The sequence below is a fragment of the Monomorium pharaonis genome, chromosome 7 (genome assembly GCF_013373865.1).
Source record: "Monomorium pharaonis isolate MP-MQ-018 chromosome 7, ASM1337386v2, whole genome shotgun sequence".
NCBI lineage: Eukaryota > Metazoa > Arthropoda > Insecta > Hymenoptera > Formicidae > Monomorium > Monomorium pharaonis.
In genome coordinates, this window is record NC_050473.1 from 15,709,286 (window position 1) to 15,726,912 (window position 17,627).

Consider the following 17,627-nt stretch of genomic DNA (forward strand, 5'->3'; position numbering starts at 1 on the left):
AAGACGGCGGTGGTAAGTTTCAATGTGAATCTATGCGATGGCAATCGACGGTATTCTCGTACGCTACTTTTTGCACATTAAACCTTTATATACATCACGATGCGAATGTCAGTACCTCGTGCATACTTAATTGCATACTAGATTGAAACTATATCGAAAACCAATGTATCCCAGACGCTATTCTAGTATCGCTTATAGCTATGAGTTTCGAGGTGTTCAGGGACATAGTCCAAACTGATAATTCACGTTACTGTCTGCGTTTGAGAACTTAATCAAACTTACCGTTTCCTTCCCTCATATCACATCGCATTGTTATCCTAAGACTTTCAATTTCCATATCGCTCGATTCTTTTCCTTGAACTGCCGGAACATATCGACAAATAAGAGATCTGTAAAGAAAAAGAGGGAAAAATTATTAAAACGAGTAAAAGCGTTACATTACGAGTGAAAGTGATCGAGCAAGGCGAAACGAGCGGAAGTAGCCGGTCGCCTGTAACCCCGGAACGAGTTTAAATAACAATTTTGCGGGAGAAAATGAGCCATCAAAAACAATGCGACAGTTAAAAGGTTTAATTCGAATGGTCAAAGGTGGAGGAGCGGAGTGACTCTGTTTGACTGCAGTCCAGGGCCGAGGGAAAGCGAGAAGCAGAAGAGCGGGGCAAGTAGAGAGGGACGGTAGCGCAGGGGGGGAAGGAGGGGGGGGAGGGTACGGAGGATGAGAAAAAGAGGGTAGCGGTCGGGGCGGAGGGAAACGCGAAGTTGAACCGAGGTACCTTTCAGTGCCGACGTAGCCGACGACCTCCGTGCAAACGTACGGTGCGGCTATACTTGTATGCCGGCGAATTATTATGGTGAAACGAGTACGAAAGCACCCCAATATCCTCCTCGTCGACGGCGCGACCACGAATCCATCGTACGTACATACGTTTCACCGCGCGCCACGCTTGTGTACGCGCGTACACGCGTTTCCTCGCTGTGGTATATCATTGAGTATGAAGTTGCTGGCCGGGCAGGAATGTTAATACCGTGGCTGTCACCGGCAGCAGCGGGTTCACCAATCCGTCCGTCCGTCCGTCCGTCCGTCCGTCCTGCATCGAGTTTAGACTTTTCCGCAGAGTCGAACGATAGTTCGGAAGCGCTAGGAGTTTGTAAGAAGTTCGTTCGGCGCGATGCAAATCACGAACGTTAATTATCTAGTTAGCGCGAGAATGGTAGCACTATTGTCCAAGAATATGAAGCACTTTTCATATTCATATCGGATGCTTGAATAGCAGCGATGGAATATTCCGAGTTTTATCGACCACGTTCTCTTTCGGCAGTCCGCTGAATTCCTCGAGCGCACTCGATGTATTTTCAGGGAAAAGTCGGTACCGCTGCTTTTGAGATTTCTTTTGCCGGTTTTGTGCCGGAATAAAAATGAGGGACCACGTTACATAACGAGTCGGGATATCGCAAATTAACTTAGAGGAAAATTTATTTTTTTTTTTTTACTTGACAAAGAGAAAAATAGATATTGAGATTCGGAGATCATTTATCATTGAATCGACAGCGTGAATGACTGTTAAACGGTAAGCCGTGTTTAAGGTTTCCTAATTGCACCTGTTTACGACAACACGCATTCGATAATCGGAATCGAATATGTCAGTCGCTCAGTTCTAGCGGATCACGCACATGCACATTACAACTTGATGGAGTAGGATGGGAGAAAAGACTGACTCTAGGGAGTCGATGCCATTGATCTGCTCGATCTATGGAAGCCCGACGCTCGCAAATCAACCACCACACTCCCGTATACGTATTCGATTTTGTATACATGCGTGCACACGGTTCTTGTCATTGCGTTACTGCTTTAGTATATAGTCGCATACACTAATCTACTTAGAAAGTAAGTCAATATCGAGTAATTCGTTATGGAATGTTTATCTCGAAATTTACAAGACAAAATGTATAAAATTTTACGAAATAAAATCCTATTTTCAAACCATCTGCAAATGACATACATTTTTTTTAATTAACATGCCATTTATATCTTGCACCTAGTCCTATGTAAAGATCAAACCTCGATTGAAACGATCATGCGTTTTACAAGAGATTATTCCGAACTTCTAAGATTCAGTATAGTAATTCTTATTGCTTTACAAGCGTAATTCCGGCCGTACGTATTCGGACATCGAAGATCGATTTGGTGGCCGTGACATAACTCACTAAACAAAACGAACGCGCAACGCGGCAAACGGTGGTTGACAAAAAACAAAAGCAAAAGCCAGAAAAAATAGAGTGAGAGGGACGAGAGTTAGGCGGCGAGGGAACGAGAGAGAAAACTAGTGTGAAAAGAAGCGGTAAGAGAGACTGGGACATTTCGATAGACGTAGCGAGCGGTAGAGAGAGAGAGAGAGAGTGAGGGAAATCGAGAGAGAGAGAGAGGGGGTGCAAGAGTAGGAGCACCACGCGCGAGTAGCGAAAGCTGCGCAAAAAAACCGCAACGCGAAATCCGGACGCCCCGGAAAAAAGGGGCAAAAAGCCAGAAAAAAAATAGTGGAACGCTCAACCTCCCCCCCTCGGCGCACCCCCTCGCCATCCGATGGGGGAAATGAAATCGACAGGGCGTCCACCTATCGGTCCGATGCCACGTACACAATCCTGCGCTTGCATGTAGCATCCTCAACACATGTCGGCGGATTGCTTTGTCCACGTGCATTACGATACACCAGAGCGAACGCCCCCGCTGAGCACACACATTTATGCGTTCTCTCTCTCTCTCTCTCTCTCTCTCTCTCTCTCTCTCTCTCGCGTGCGCGCGCTCCAGCCGATCCATGCGCCAGTGTGTTGACGGCGCGTGTGTACCCCGACATAACTAAACAAGCAACAAGTGACCTTAAAATCTACGAATAAAAATACCGGCCACACTGATCGGATATCGTGCGCAGCTGCAACGGAGACGCGAAGGGGTGAAACTGGGTGAGGGGTACGCATCGCCGCGCCAAGGAAGCTCGAGTAATCGCGTGCAACCGGAATGCAAACATTATGATTATATTGAAAAAAATATGAAAGAGAAAGAGGAAGAGAAAGAGAGAAAATAGCGAGTTTTCTCAGAGTGCGTCGCGGAAGGAAGTTTCGTCAATTAAAAGTGAACGCGCTGCACTTATAACCGGTCCGTTTTCTACTTATTCTCTTCTTTTCTCAAATACAGATGCGATTATTACAGCAGGTAATACTAACGAGCGTGCGCTGCCCAGCTCGATTTCCTCGTTAATACGCGCTAAATACTGAATGCGGAAAAGCCTGCTAACGCATTCCGACTTTTTGCGGTAGGGATTCGTTGTTCTAATTGATAGGTGAAGCGTTATACAATCCGACAAATAATTTTGTGGCATCAGAGGTGAGCACGGTTGCAGGTTCGAATAAGAAGGTAAAGAGCCATCATCGATTTTAAATTGATTCAAGAATTTATCGATAAATCCATTGGTATTTCTGCAATTGGTTTTTCAACGCAATCGCTAAAATAATGAATTGTAGCAAAATAAGCTTATGAAATATCTATAACCAATAATAGATCTTACTGTGTATTAATAAAATTCGCTCTTATGCGAATAATCGCTTTTACTTTGTACTAATTTAATTTCACACCAGAGAGTCGTAAGATATAATTGTTACGCGATATCAACTTTCCGCACACGGATGCCGCAGTTATTAACGTTGGCGCCGCGGGAAAAAGTGGACGTGGTCTTCGTAAAGAGGGCGAGTTTTCTTCCCGCGGCACTAGCATAGTAAGAAGCAACAAGTGACCTTAAAAACTGCGGAGATAAAAATACTGGCGGTTGATCGAGAGTTTTGCACGCCGCCGCTGAGCCAGCGGTAGATTGGGGTACGATTGGGTAAGTGGGCTTTTTTCGGGGCTAGAGTTAAAAACGGGGGAAGGGAACGGAGGACGAGCAGGAGGGGAGAGTGTGTAAAAAGTGGTAGTATAACACTGAGACGCAGGTCTGAACCAGGCAAACACCCTTTCCTAGTTTGGCCCGTTTATTCGCGTATGGCCATATCGTGATATACGATAAAAGTATTACCCATCTGCTACTTTGGAGAATCGCTTTTATCAGTACACCGAGCCTTTGAGAAGACTATGTCGTTTGTAATTAATAACTTTAGCTTAAACGATTGCAATTCAGGGTATGCAGCAAACAGAAATAAAGTAAAACATATTGTCAGAAGGCCGTTAAAGCTCCTCTCGCGCTTTCACGAGCCTTTCATTTTTGACGTTAATTTTTGATATTTGATATGTGCATCGCAACATGCGAGGAGATACAAGAAAAAGCTTTTGGCTCTTAATTAGAGATATTATTCCAAACTTTTCATTATTTATGCTAGCTGAATAATTATATTTGAATAATCATATTTTAACGTGGAATAGCATTAATTATTTGATATCACGGTCGACCTTCTTCTAACAAAAGTAAAAAGCTACCGTATGAATTTTTTTTCGAAACCAAAGTAATTAAATAATTAATAAAGTAAGTAATTAAAAAAAATTAATTAAGTAAATAGTATTCGAGTCATCGGACGATACATCTGTCGAGTTCGATGCTGCTGCAGACAGGAGAGGACTAGATAGTGTAGTGCGCGATCATTAGAGCAAAGGTGGCAGATTCCAACCCCTTTCCTCGTTAGTTCCGCCGGCGACCGCCTAAGCAAGGAGCTCGCCACTGTCCAGCAACCCTTTCACTACCACACGTCGTACCTCAACCCCTTAGTACGCACGTACAGACGTCTACAGACTCGCGGCGATTTTTCTTCGAGGTACTACCACACAACCCCGCCGCCGGCGCTTCTCACCACCACAGGCGCAGGCCGGCGCGCGATACAAGCAACGGCGACGGCCGGCGGTGGCGGCGGCGGCGGCGGCGACGGGGTTGCGCCGTGTCCTCGTTTCGCGTATCGAAAGGGTAGCGGAGCCTCTCTTTTGCCGGCGATCGCGCATGACCGAGCACGCTCACCGAGCGCGCGTCCCGTCTCGCTCGCTCGTTCGCCCGCTTTCGTCCTGACCGACTAAATTATAGGTCCGCTCGCTTGTTTATTCACGCTTAATTACACGAGAGCCTCGCGATACGAGCTGTAACTCGCGTTGCAGCCGGACGAGCGAGCGAGAAAGAGAAAGAGAGAGAGAGAGAGAAAGAAGAAAAAAGGTAGGATCGGCGTAACATCGGACGTTCCTCGAGCGATCCCACGCGATCGAGCGCGCGAGACACACGTCTCACTCTTTCGTTCGAAGAGGAATACTCAAAGCTCGGGCGTTCGATTTTTCGCACGACGACGAGGGAGAAGCTTTGAGGAGATGATAGTTTTTATTTCTTTCAGATTTTAGGTTTCCAACTTTCTCCAAATCTGCGGGTCGAAGGTGAGCGTCTCACCGTTACGTACGTACGTACATATACCGTACGCACACCATCGCCTCGGAAATACCGATGCTACACCTCGTGGTGTCCGCGTGGTACGCTCACACGTACGCGGCGAGTCCGTACGTCGTCGGTGTGATAAAACGCGATATAGGTCGCTCTCTCGCACCTGTGCTCCTCGCCGGGCGCGTCCGTCTCTCTCTTCCTTCGTATGTACCTTCGTAGATGGTCGGTGGTCAGCTTGCAGCAACGGTGGAACGGGGGAGGGGGAAAGGGAGAAGGGAGAGAAGCTTCTCCCTCTCCCTTTCTCACTTCCCCTTTCCGTCTCCGTCTCTCTCTCTCTCTCTCTCTCTTTCTCTCGTGCTCTCCCTCCGTCGTTTCCTCCGCTTCCGTCTGCGTCCGTGCTACCCCCTTTCTCCCTCCGTACGTGGCGCGCAGAGCTTTTCTCTCTTCTCCGCAGCCTCCGCGAGCTCCGTCTTTCTCCCCTACGATCGCTGTCCGGCGAGCGCGTCTCGAACGAGTTCGGTGGCGCTCGTCTCGTTCCGTCGTCGGCGCGTCCTCGTCGCGCTTGGGACGCGGGAAAAGAGAGATGGTGCGCCCTGTCTCTATTCATCCCTCTTTCTCGCTCGCTCGCTAGTACGCGGACCCTCAACCCTGCCGACCCTCGCCCGCCAACAGCCGTCCACCTCGCGGCGATTCCGTCGCGAGCTTACACGATCGGCATCTTCTCCTCGTCGCACCTCCGCCGATTCACACCCGTTGCTATCGTCTTCCACCTCGGGACTCGTTCAGGGTAGCGCCGACGGTGGCCGTCGTCACCCGGGGGTAAGACGCGCGCGTTCGGTCACATCGATCGAAAGTCGCCCTCTGCCTCGTCGAACGTACCCTTTCTCGTGTCTCGTCGTGGCCAGATGTCCGACTCTGTGCCTGCTCGCTCCTTCAATCGGAGCCCGAATCTCGGATTCGCATTTCTCCGCGTACGGACGGACGGTAGGGAGTCGCGCGGAACGGACTGAAGTGCCTCTCTCATCGTGTATCGAAGCGTCTCGATCTCGGTTCGATTTATCGCTACCGCTACGCCGAATCGCATGTCAGGTGAATCGCACAGTTTAACGGTGGCGCGAGCCGGACCTTAAATAAGTTACGGGCAGCCGGTACGGCGGTAGCGTTAATCGACGTAAACGGCGTCTCGCATAAATCTTCAATTTTAACGCTCCGGGCGGTTGGGAGAGAGAAGGAGAGAGAGGAGAGAGAAAGATAGTGTTCAGCGCCAAGGGGCGGTCCTGCTCCCGCGGCACTTTTCTCCGTCTCCCTCCGCCCGGCGCCTCCGCGCGCGCGAGCGGCCGTATCTCGCACACCAGCAGCAGCAGCAGCAGCAGCAGCAGCAGCAACCCCCGCGCGCGTCAACCCTTCGCCGGCAACCCTCCGCCCGTCCGTCCGTCCGTCCGTCCGTTCGTTCGTTCGTTCGTCCGTCGGTCCGTCGTTCCGTCCGTTCGCTCGCTCGCTTCGCCGGTCCTTCTCTTCGGCCGGCGGATCTTCTTTCTCTCGTTCGTTCGTTTCCCACCGCCTGCCGCCGATCTCTCCGTCCCTCGTGCCGCCCGCCTAGGAGAAGCAGCGACGAAGGTTGCGATTGCGCGCGGTAGAGGCGCCACCGTACGGGGCAAGGCTGGCCAAGAGGGGCCACCGGCTTGCTCCGCCGCTGGCCGGCGCGCGTAGTTCTCTCCCTTCGGCTTACAGCATCCGCCGCGGAGCTTCTCCTCTCTCCGCCTACGCGGTGCGAGTGTGCCGTGTGCGCCAGTGCGCCCGCAAGCCCGAAAGTTCGCGCTCCGCCACGCAGCCCAAGCTCTCTCTACCCGCGCGCTGATCGGCCACGTTCGTCAGGCCGGGAGCCCCCACGTAAAAAGAGGCACCGGGGCCGCGCGCGCGAGCCGACGTGAAGGACGAGAAAAGGAACGATATTTGTTTAACGATTGTATAATATTTAGAAAAAGGAAAAGCCAACGTTTCGGTTCTTCTTCTTTTTTTCGTAAAGTATATATTTAAAAAAAAAACGAAAAAAGAAAGTTTCGCGGCGGAAAAGAGGAAAAAAAAGGGGTTAGCGCAAAGGTGCCGGGGAAAAGGACCTTTTTAACGACGACTCGCGACAACTACTACGTTGTAGATACTGTGATGTTGGAAGCTCGCGCGGGAGCTTGCAGTGAGGAGAGAGGAACGAAGAGGCTCGCCGAAGAGATCAACCTGCCGGCTTCGCCGAGTGCGCCGATGTTGTGAACATCTTACATCGTCCTCGTCCAGCGAGCTTGCCTCCTTCGGACATCGGCGCGACAAACAGGTGAGTGCTGTGATCGACAGGAGAGTGCCGAGACGAGCGAGCGAAGGGAGCGACCGACCCTTCCTTCCCCGCGCGTTCGCGCCTTTCATTTTTCTCTTCCCGCCTCGCACGCGTTCGACTTTCACGACGGCGACCATTCTCTTCCCTCTCGAGAGTCGCACACGCGGGGACAATTTCATACGACGTACCCCCGGGGGCTGTCGATCGCTATCCGCCGTCTGTCTTATCTCCGCGGAAGCTAAGGAGCGTCCGTTACGTCGAAAGTATCTTAACACAAACTGAAAAGAAGAAAGTGACGAAGCTTATCGAGATCCTTGCGACGATAAACGACTCTTCTTCTGGGTTTTTTTTTTTTACAATTATTATTTTGACACGAGACACGACACGAGAACATGATAAGAAAGGTATAAGGATTCCCGTGATAAGTGATGGCAAGTAGATACGCGCGTTGACTTCTTTCACTTCTTGACAAAGCGAAGACGAGCGGGAACTTTCTTTCGAAGCGAAACATTTCTTTTTTTCTTTTTTTTTTCGTTTCCGGCAGCACCTACTTTCTGTATATCGGTGGAGGGACACGTCGGCCGCTCGAGAAGGAACACGGCGCTTAGCGTTTCCCCTCGCCAGTGATACACTCGCTTACTTTTCCTCCCGGTGTGTCCGACTACGCGCTCCTTTTCCCCTTAGGCTAGTCACGCTCCGTGCGAAGGAAGCGCGTGCTCTTGACGTTTCGTGTGGTGATGTTGACGGTGATGACGGGTGGTGATGTGCTGGTGCTAACTGTGCTCGCGATTGAGAAACGAAAACGATCGTAAAGCGAAAAAAAACGAATCGCGTGAAAAAAAAAGGAAAAAAGAAACGGTGACGATGACAATAGCCGAGTGACAACAAGACAATCGTACGAGAAAGAGAAATCCGTATTTTTTTTCGATCGTGGTGCTCCTGACTAATAAAACGAGAACAATCGATTGATAAATAAGAAACATCGCGCGATGTAATCGCGCTGACGATAAATAATCGCTGAAAATAAATAATTGCGCGCGACTCTTTATTGAAACAGACGCGCTGAGATATTTAGACGTTAAATACCTCAATAGTCTAATCGCGTTCGGAATGTTAAATCGCAACTGAAGTTCTCGGTTGCTTTAGTGACATCGCTTTACGACAACTGAAAAAAGAAGAATACGTGTGGAAAAAAATGTGTTGCATCATAACGTACTAACGTATCTAAATATTCTTCAAATTATAATAATGAGAAACGATAATGATGAGAAATTGTAATGATGAGTATATGCGACACAATCAATATTAAACAATTAAATTTTTACATAAAAGTCGTGTTGGTAAAAATTTATTAAACATAAGTGTTCACTAAGTAAGTGGGAAATCGAGCCGATACATAAAATTATAGGGAATAAAGTAACAAATGAGTAATAATCAGAATACGCATGAAAAAAAAACCAGGTTTAAACAATTCTGTCGTGTGATAAACGTAATCAATTGGACTTTCGAAATACTCGTGGAATCGCAGTGTAGAAACGCAGGGGCGTCGATAAATAAAAGAGAGTTTGAAGCGCGCGATAATTCAACAAAACTTATCGGAAGCATCTTCGTGACAGTAGGTACGGTCGGCTCCTGTCAGCCGGAAAAGCGGAGATGTCAAACATTGTTCCGACGGCAGCCGTTTAACCCGCGACAGGTCGGGACAGACGCACAGCGCGGATTCGTTTTTAAATCAATAACATAAACCTCACCGGGGCTATTCTCAAACGCGACGTAAGTTGAAATGTATAAATAACCAATCATTTAGGGTGGGAATATCAATCGCTTTAATTAATAATGCTTAGAAAATACTGCTAAATTCAATCAACGCTTCAAAAATTAGCATCGTTTTTCATTACGTCAAGTATTTTTGTAACTAGTCGAGAATCACGTTATCGCATTAATTGTTGTTATAATTGTGTGCGCAAATTCCTCGATTTTACAATGGCAAAAAGAAGGAGATATAATCGATGGAATAAAATTTAGAAAAATTAAGAGAAAAAATTTTGTGTCATTTAACGTTTTAATGTTTTAATGTTTCATCACTTTCTGTTTCTTTGCTAATTATAGCAAAATAAAAATTTGCACGCAAACACTGTATCTTCGGTTACAAGCGCTTCGAAAATCTTATTTTTGCCGTACACTTAAAATTAATTGTAGCAACGAATGATGACGTATCCATGGAACACTGTTGAGATGTCATTCGAGTAGTCGTCCGTGTTGAACTAAGATCACGAGGAATAACTAAACCCAACGGAAAGTCCAGTAGAACCAGTTTCGTCGGTTCAGGTACACGTTTGCAAAAAAAAAAGGATCCGGTTTTGGAACGAAAGGGTTTCAGTAAAGCGCGCGGCGAAACTGTTTTGCTGTCGGAATGCCGCGTGCAGTTAGCGGTTCGATCGATGGTCGCGTATAAACAGCTAATAATCAAACGAATCGTGTCATAAACAATCCCCACGGTGGGGGCGGTAGGGTGGTGGTAAAAGTATAAATGAATGTCGATCGGTAGTGGGGTAGTGTACAGCCAGGGGTGGGGGTGGCGGCTTCGAAAAGCGCAGAAAAGCTTGACCCGCATAAAAATTTGTTTCGATACATCCGCGACCCCATATATGCACATAAACACATAACACACATATACACTTACACACACACACACACACACACACACACACACACACACACACACACACACACACACACACACTCTCTCTCTCTGCATCTTTATTAAAAAAAGACTTGGTTGACAAAAAGAGCCTAGTAGACTGTTTTAAAAATTTGACATTCGAGCGCATCATTATATTCGGTATTCGTATATTGTAAGTTTGAACGAAATACAGTTTATCTGTAATTTACTACAGATTTCGAAACTGAAGCATGTGTTTATTTGTTTTTCGACAATACCTTGATTTTTAATTTCTTTTAATTATGGGCGCGTCACCTAAAAGCTACAGCAACTTCGCGTCAAGTTGAAATTGATATTAGTTTTTTAAAACTTCGAGTAAATATACACGATATATACTCTCATTCTCTCAGGCATTTAAATTGATACAATCTCGTGGTCAAAGGGCTAAGCGCAAAAAAACTTTTGTGATGGAGCATCGTAAATCAAGGCTTATTCTTGTGTATATTCAAAAATGTATTCTCGAACTGTAATTCTCAATTTTTGGACACAATATCTGTGATCATTTGTTTCGACAGAAATTTAGTTTTATTCAGATATTGTTTTGTCTGTCTTCATCTTTGTGTCAATACAATTTCAAATTAATTTAATTACTTTGTGCTGTTTAGTTTTTGGTATGTATTTTTTTGAATACAATTTAGTATATCTTTTTAAATAAATTGCCATTTGCATGAATTATTAACATTATTTTTTATTGCAAAAAACTTAAAAATTTTTTACCAAAGCTTTATTATTAATAAAAGTGCAAAAATTAAAAACTCTTTATTTTTTTGAAATTACATTTTAACATGATAATATTGAAGATTATATAATTTAATATAATTTTGTTTTCCTTTTAAATCATATCTTTAAAATTTTTATTTAGATTACATTTTCAAAATTGCATTCACTGTACTTGTTGTTAACTGCAAAAAGAATAATACATAATATTCTATGCGAAATTTTGTTCATAATGCAACACAGTGTGATCCGCTTTGAGAATCTACAATGCGAATTTGCCAATGTATTATTTATAGAAAATACTTTCTATCTTCATATTGTATGAACTTTGTGCGTTTACAGATTTCGTATTTAACTTACAAAGATTTATATGATATTATAATTAGATTCTTTTTCAAGGGAAATAATTTTGCAAAAAAAAAGTTAAAGAGAAATCACAGAGAAATTATTCGTAAACTGACAATAATCGTCAATATTTCATGTTCTTGATATTATCTTTGTGCCTTCATCGTCGTATCTGTTTAATTTTTATATTTTTTATCGCGTCGTAATATATGTCATTTTTCGTAAAATTTTCTGTATCTTTTTTCTCAATTAACACATTATCACGTGTCTCATTTTTTCTGTCATTCTCGCACAAATGACTCTAAAGATTCGTTCGTGTCTTCTCAGAACGGAGTCGTCCCAATAATATCCTTGATAGGTATGACATTAATCTTTTATAAAAATATAAAAAATATAAAAAAAATGAACTAAAAGAGGAAATCGGACATTATATCACGTATCATCCGTCCTGAGAAGATATAACGAATCTTTATTCTTGTCCCGAACACTGTAAATCAAAATGTGCAAAAAATGTCTCAATCACGTGTGTGATATCCATATAAAAAAAAACCCAACAAAATGTGTTAAACTGCAAGTTTAAATACGTAAATTTATCTTTTATGCAGTATAGTGTTATTTTTACACGGAAAACTAAATCACATACACGAATGAGGCATTTTTTACACATTTGGATTTAGAGTGAACGTGTCACTGTCGCCACAATCTCCCATATGAGAATTCTATCCGTCGACGGAAAATGCCGAGTATCGATGACAGTATATGCACGAGACCGTAGAGTTTATCCCGGAAAGAAACGCGGCGAAAGTGATCTTGTCGGCGCGTCACATCGGCGCGTGACCAGGACGTGTTGGTCGTCGAAGATCGATGCGCCTGAAACCGTTCAAAAAAATGAAACAATATATACGGCCACCTTTCCCCCTCCGTCCTGTAAAAAACCACGAGGTCGGTCCTGTTGTTGTCTCTCGCAGTGGGAACGCCATGCAAAGGGTGGGGAATATGTGTACTCCGAGGGTGAACGGTATGATAACGTCGAACGGGTCGACACGCAATGTATCGGTCGGCGAAGAGAGGAAAAAATGGGGGCGGTGGGGGTTGTGAAGGTTGCCCCCGAAAGAATCGAAAGTTTCGTCGAGTCGCGTAGAGATCCGCGGAGCGGCGTGGCGCGGAGGATGGGGTGACGCGGAGGAAAAGGGTTGGGGTGACTCGAGGCCGCTTGCTTGTAAGAGTCCGGCTGGCACGGAGTAGGGGGATACATCGGCGGATCAGGGGTAGGATGACGAGGAGACGGGAAGGACGCGCATGTAGAGGGGATGTGAGTCGAGGGTGAGTGGGTTAACTGCAAAACCCGATCGTCCGTGTTTTTATCTTAAGACGACTCTCCTCCGTAGAAGCCGTAGGAGACGAGAAGAAGGGGTTTTCTCGTCTCTGGAAGGGATTCCTCGCCGTCGGATCGCCGCGCTGGAGGGGTAGATACGGCGGCGGCGGCGGCGGCGGCGGCGGCGGCGGCGGTGGCGGTGGCGGTGGCGGTGGCGGCGTCGGCGTCGGTAGCGTGCGTCGCGAGGGGGTGCAGGAGGGGGCGGTGGTGGTGGCAGGACCGGGATCGACTGGGGGGTGGGTGGGGGTGGTGGTCTCGCTCCTACGAAAGAGTCGGTGGGGATAAGACTACCCTCGGAGGCAGGAGTGCGTTTGCGCCGCCGCCGTGGAGGTGGCATCGGGTGCTAAGGGTTGCTTATTCGCCCTGGTCCCTGGCGGGGGAGGGTGGTCTCTCTCTCGTCGACGCTCACGACGGGGGTGGGGAACCCCTCGTCCCCGACTGCAGGGTTAGGGTGGTCTTTAGGTCTGTCAGTAGCAAAGCGGCGGCCTCATCATACGGAGCTGCCGGGGCTGACCAGCGAGGCCGAAATCACTTAAGACGCGTACACCTTGTAATATACCCACCGGTACAGACGCGCGCGCGCGCACCGCTAGCCCACCCACACATACACACATACACGTACACGACACGTACACGTACACCGCATACACCGACCAACACGTTACACACGCAACAACACTCACATGAGACTGCTGTCGCGCGCGCGCACACGTAACACACGCGCGACACACACTTACGACCGGGGGAAACGACGGCTCGCCTAACCACGATCACCCCACGTACACACGGAGACGTCCGGCTTACATGCACGTGCGTACGTACGTCCGAGGAGCGCGCACACCCGCTCGCGGATATATACGTACGCCCTAAGGACACGAAGGACCAAACGTCGTGGAGCTACGGGCCCGCGAACGTGGTGCACGAGGTCGTGGTGAACGGGAGGATCGCGCGGACAAGCCGAGTCGTTGGCGGCCGCTAGTGCAGGTCAACGGACGGACAGTGATCGGGGACCGGTGGTGCCGCTTGATCGTGGCTACGTGATAAAACCGCAAACGTGACTCGCGATGACGACGAGGAAACTTTCGCGGAAGACAATGTGATCCCGCACGGGTTAACTCTTCGCATCTCTACCTCGCGCATCTATTTCGCAAAAATGATCGGCCGACCGGGCTGTCATGAACTGTAGGTGGGCTACAGTGGTGGCGATCGGTTAGTGTCCGGGCGTCGCTTCACCCGCCACACTTCGCTCGACATCTTCGGATGAACATTTGTGTCCGCGTTCCTTTCTATTCAGTCTGTGATTCACTGTTGCTCCTACGGCGCGCCGTTCGTGACTTAGTGTGACACGTGTGTTTAACTCGGGGATAATGTGGTCGCATCGCAGATAAGGTAAAGTTAACGTGACATCTCCGGTGTATCTTTTACTGTGTCTCGCAGTGTCTCGGTGATGTTCCGCTGAATCCGCGTAGCGATCAAATGATCGACCGCTTGTGTACCTGTATTGTACCTCGGATATTTCAAAGGCAATCATCGAAACTTGGCGATACCAAACGTTACGAGTTTTAGAAGCAAACCTCCCGTGTTGGAGAGAGACAGAGTCGACGTGAAGAGATAAGAAAAAAGTTGCGAGAAAAGAGAGAGAGAGAGAGAGAAATAAATCGTCGGATAGAATTTCTTTCCTGTGTTCTGGTGTTTCTTCTCCCTCTTCGCCCGAGTTCGGAAGAGGGTCGTCGGACGTTGCGTGCTTCCGTAGCGATTGTAGGGTGCAACGCATTCGTAAATGCGTCTCCCGTGACATCGCGGGCATACTTCGCGCCACTCTGATTTAGTTTCGAGTCGCGGCCGTTCGTGATTAATGATGGACGCGGCTTTAAATTAGGACGACAACGTGCTATTAAATTAGCGGATAATTTGATACAGAATATAATACGTGGTATCGGTATCGCCAAGTGTCGGGATAGAATTTGATTCGGTCGAATGGCGAGATTATCGATGGGCGCAGAGTGGAAATCATATTTTCGAAGCCCATCAACCTAATTTTAATACGCCATTCTTTACGAGGTGTACAAAATGATCGTATAAACGCGCGGGTTGCGCTAGGCATGCTGATTTTCGAAGCGAATAAACGCGCCGGGCGGTGTTTAAAAAACCTAGCCCTCTGGTGGGGTGACGTTGAAAAGAGCCGCGATTCGTATTATCCGGTGGTGTTTAATTGAGATTTAATTGACCCCTCCATTATTCATCGCGATTGTCAATGCGCGGTTTATGCGGTGTGTGCTACCAGTGTGTTTCGCTTTCGTTCGCTCATATCATTGTTACGAAATACAATTTATGCTTTTTGCCTTTCGTTGCATTTTATTTATTTCTGTTTTCCTCACACGTGTACGCATTATCCCGTGTATCCCGCCTAATCGACGCTGCAAGCTCCTGTCGCAGGGTAACGGCTCTGCTGCTTGCACGATCCTACACACATCCCGTATCCCTTGCTAATTTATATTTTATTTTATACAGTTTACGTCACAAGGCGCACGACGACGATTCTTGGAAGCAAACCTCGAGTGTGTAAGAAACTCCGTAATTTCTATGCGAAATCAGAAATTGTGCGTAATGAACGTCACCGTCACGTCACCGCGATGCGTATACGAGTCTTTCGTAACAGCATGATTTTATCGCGCGCACCTCCGTCGGGAGGCCTTCCCGATGTCGTGATGTCGTCACGTCGCGTTTATATTTACATCTATTTTCTGTCGCGAACATCATTCCTCCATTCGATGCATCGGATTTATTATTCGACTAATAGGGGATAGGTATTTTCCAACTTTTATTTTCAGCGAAGCGGTTCTTGAATCGCTGATGATTCGATCTACTTCATTTGCGCATAAATTTTTCAAAAAATCAATTTAAGGTTCGTGAACCTCGGGATTTGCGGTGCAAATGCGACGCCGGTCAAGATGTAAAACCGAAGAATATCGCTCGCGTAATGCATTCACTGAAAGATTACTGATGTTCCAACCGGTGTCCTCCGTATTCGTGGATTTTCGAGAAATTATGCCCGTTATCTCATTTTTCTTCGTTTCGCAAAATGAACTGTAAATAAGAGTCGTTCTTCATGATATCCACGCAAATATTTAGTTAACGATCCGACAAAAACGAAATATAAATAGCGCAAGTCCATTTTTCACCAAGCAGATCGTAATAAAAAAGTTTTAAATATAATTACTTCGCTAATCGAAGAAAAGGCTGACTTGCTACGATAAGATTATTATATTTGAACTGTAACTCGAGTGTTACTAAAAGTACACACAATGAATTATTAATCTTCTTCTTGAACTTTTACCTACTGCTTGAGAATTATTGGCGTTTCTCCTTTCGCGAAGTATTTCGCTCGGGTTACAATTCGAAATTACATCGAATGATATTCAGGTTCTACTTATATTTTTATAACTTTATTTTAATTCATCGTTGTTATACACCACACTCTTTTGATCAAACTTAATACTTATGATTTATTCTAAAACGAATTGGAATAATGTCATTGGTATGTAGGTTTTCAATGCATTTCGTAGAAAAAAGGAGTGCAAACATTTGTGTGTCAAGTCCAACGTATTTTTAACTTGCTAAGAGAGTATCGCGCTAAAAACGACAATGAATCGCGCAAGTGCATCTTAATACAGATTATCTGACAAGAACAAGATGAATATCGAACACGAATAGGTCTATTAAGTGCTATTAAGTGGCATTTAGTCGATTCATTAGTCGTGTCAAACTCTACCGTAATTTTGAAAGTTCCCCACGTTCTCATGCCATACAGAATATTTCTTTAAAAAAAGGAATTTGATACTATTTCTCGATACTAGTTGTTACTTTCTTCGGATATCAAATAAGATTGTATTCGCTTCGACTGAATAATTCGCCATTGACTCGGCGATAAATGGAAATCTCATATCCTTTGGTTATTGGAGAATACTTAAGTATATCGTGTCATAGAAAACGTACACGTACACATTTATCTATCTATATAAATAGATCAAACGATTGAATAAAGTTAATTTTGATATCAGGAGAAGAATCTGCGCGATATTGCGAATGCAGCGGTAGATTTCACACCGTGCAGATCACAAATTCCAAGACTTGTGTGAGGATTCCGAGGAGATGCGACATGTCCGATTTGTATAGCGTAAAGGAAACTTTTGTTGAAAAACTGTCAGTTCGCAAAAAGAAAAAAGATTTCGGCCACACTTGATATAATTCTTTGATCCTTCGTAAGAGGCCTTTGACCTATAATCAACGTGTCGAACAATACGGGGCAGCTGTCACTGTCCCTGTCTCCGTCACTGTCGCCCGTTATCAACATCTGCCTCGTAAAGCGGCGTAGTAAGTGTGGACACCGACACCGTGCGGCTACGCGCAAGTACACGCAAGTACATACGCACACGCACGCACGCATCCCGCGTCCATAATCTACAAACAGCTTCGAATTCAGAGTTCCACGCTTATCACGCGCGAGCTCCTCTCCTTCCAATATTTGTTCCCGGCGAAAGGGGGATCGAGTGACTTTTATCAAATGGCCGTATTGTCGTCGAAAGAATGGACGTCGCTTTCCCACACGACGCGACTCCTTAACGTCCTCCACTGGATTCGTTAGCGGCCGATAAAATACGCGTATCACGCATTGACACTTTCGCACACTGGCGCGACTCGCCGTGTCACCGGCGCGATTTTGACAGGCGAAGTTCCGTGTTTCGT

At 46.3% G+C, this 17,627-nt stretch overlaps 1 protein-coding gene and 1 long non-coding RNA gene across 2 annotated transcripts in view; one reads left to right on the plus strand and one right to left on the minus strand.

The window, feature by feature from the left end:
* Positions 1-282: 282 nt before the first annotated feature.
* On the minus strand, positions 283-4,414 carry LOC118646733. The gene is made up of 2 exons (XR_004964185.1): positions 774-4,414; positions 283-389 (listed from the first exon to the last, which is right to left on the minus strand). It is a non-coding gene; the product is annotated as an uncharacterized LOC118646733 (long non-coding RNA).
* A 2,064-nt stretch (positions 4,415-6,478) lies between these two features.
* Positions 6,479-17,627, plus strand: part of LOC118646539 — an 81,661-nt gene continuing 70,512 nt past the window's right edge. Inside the window, exons 1-2 of the mRNA XM_036289634.1 lie at positions 6,479-6,485; positions 7,596-7,722. Of these exons, the coding sequence (XP_036145527.1) occupies positions 6,479-6,485; positions 7,596-7,722 (134 nt within the window). The remainder of the gene's footprint in view (positions 6,486-7,595; positions 7,723-17,627) is intronic.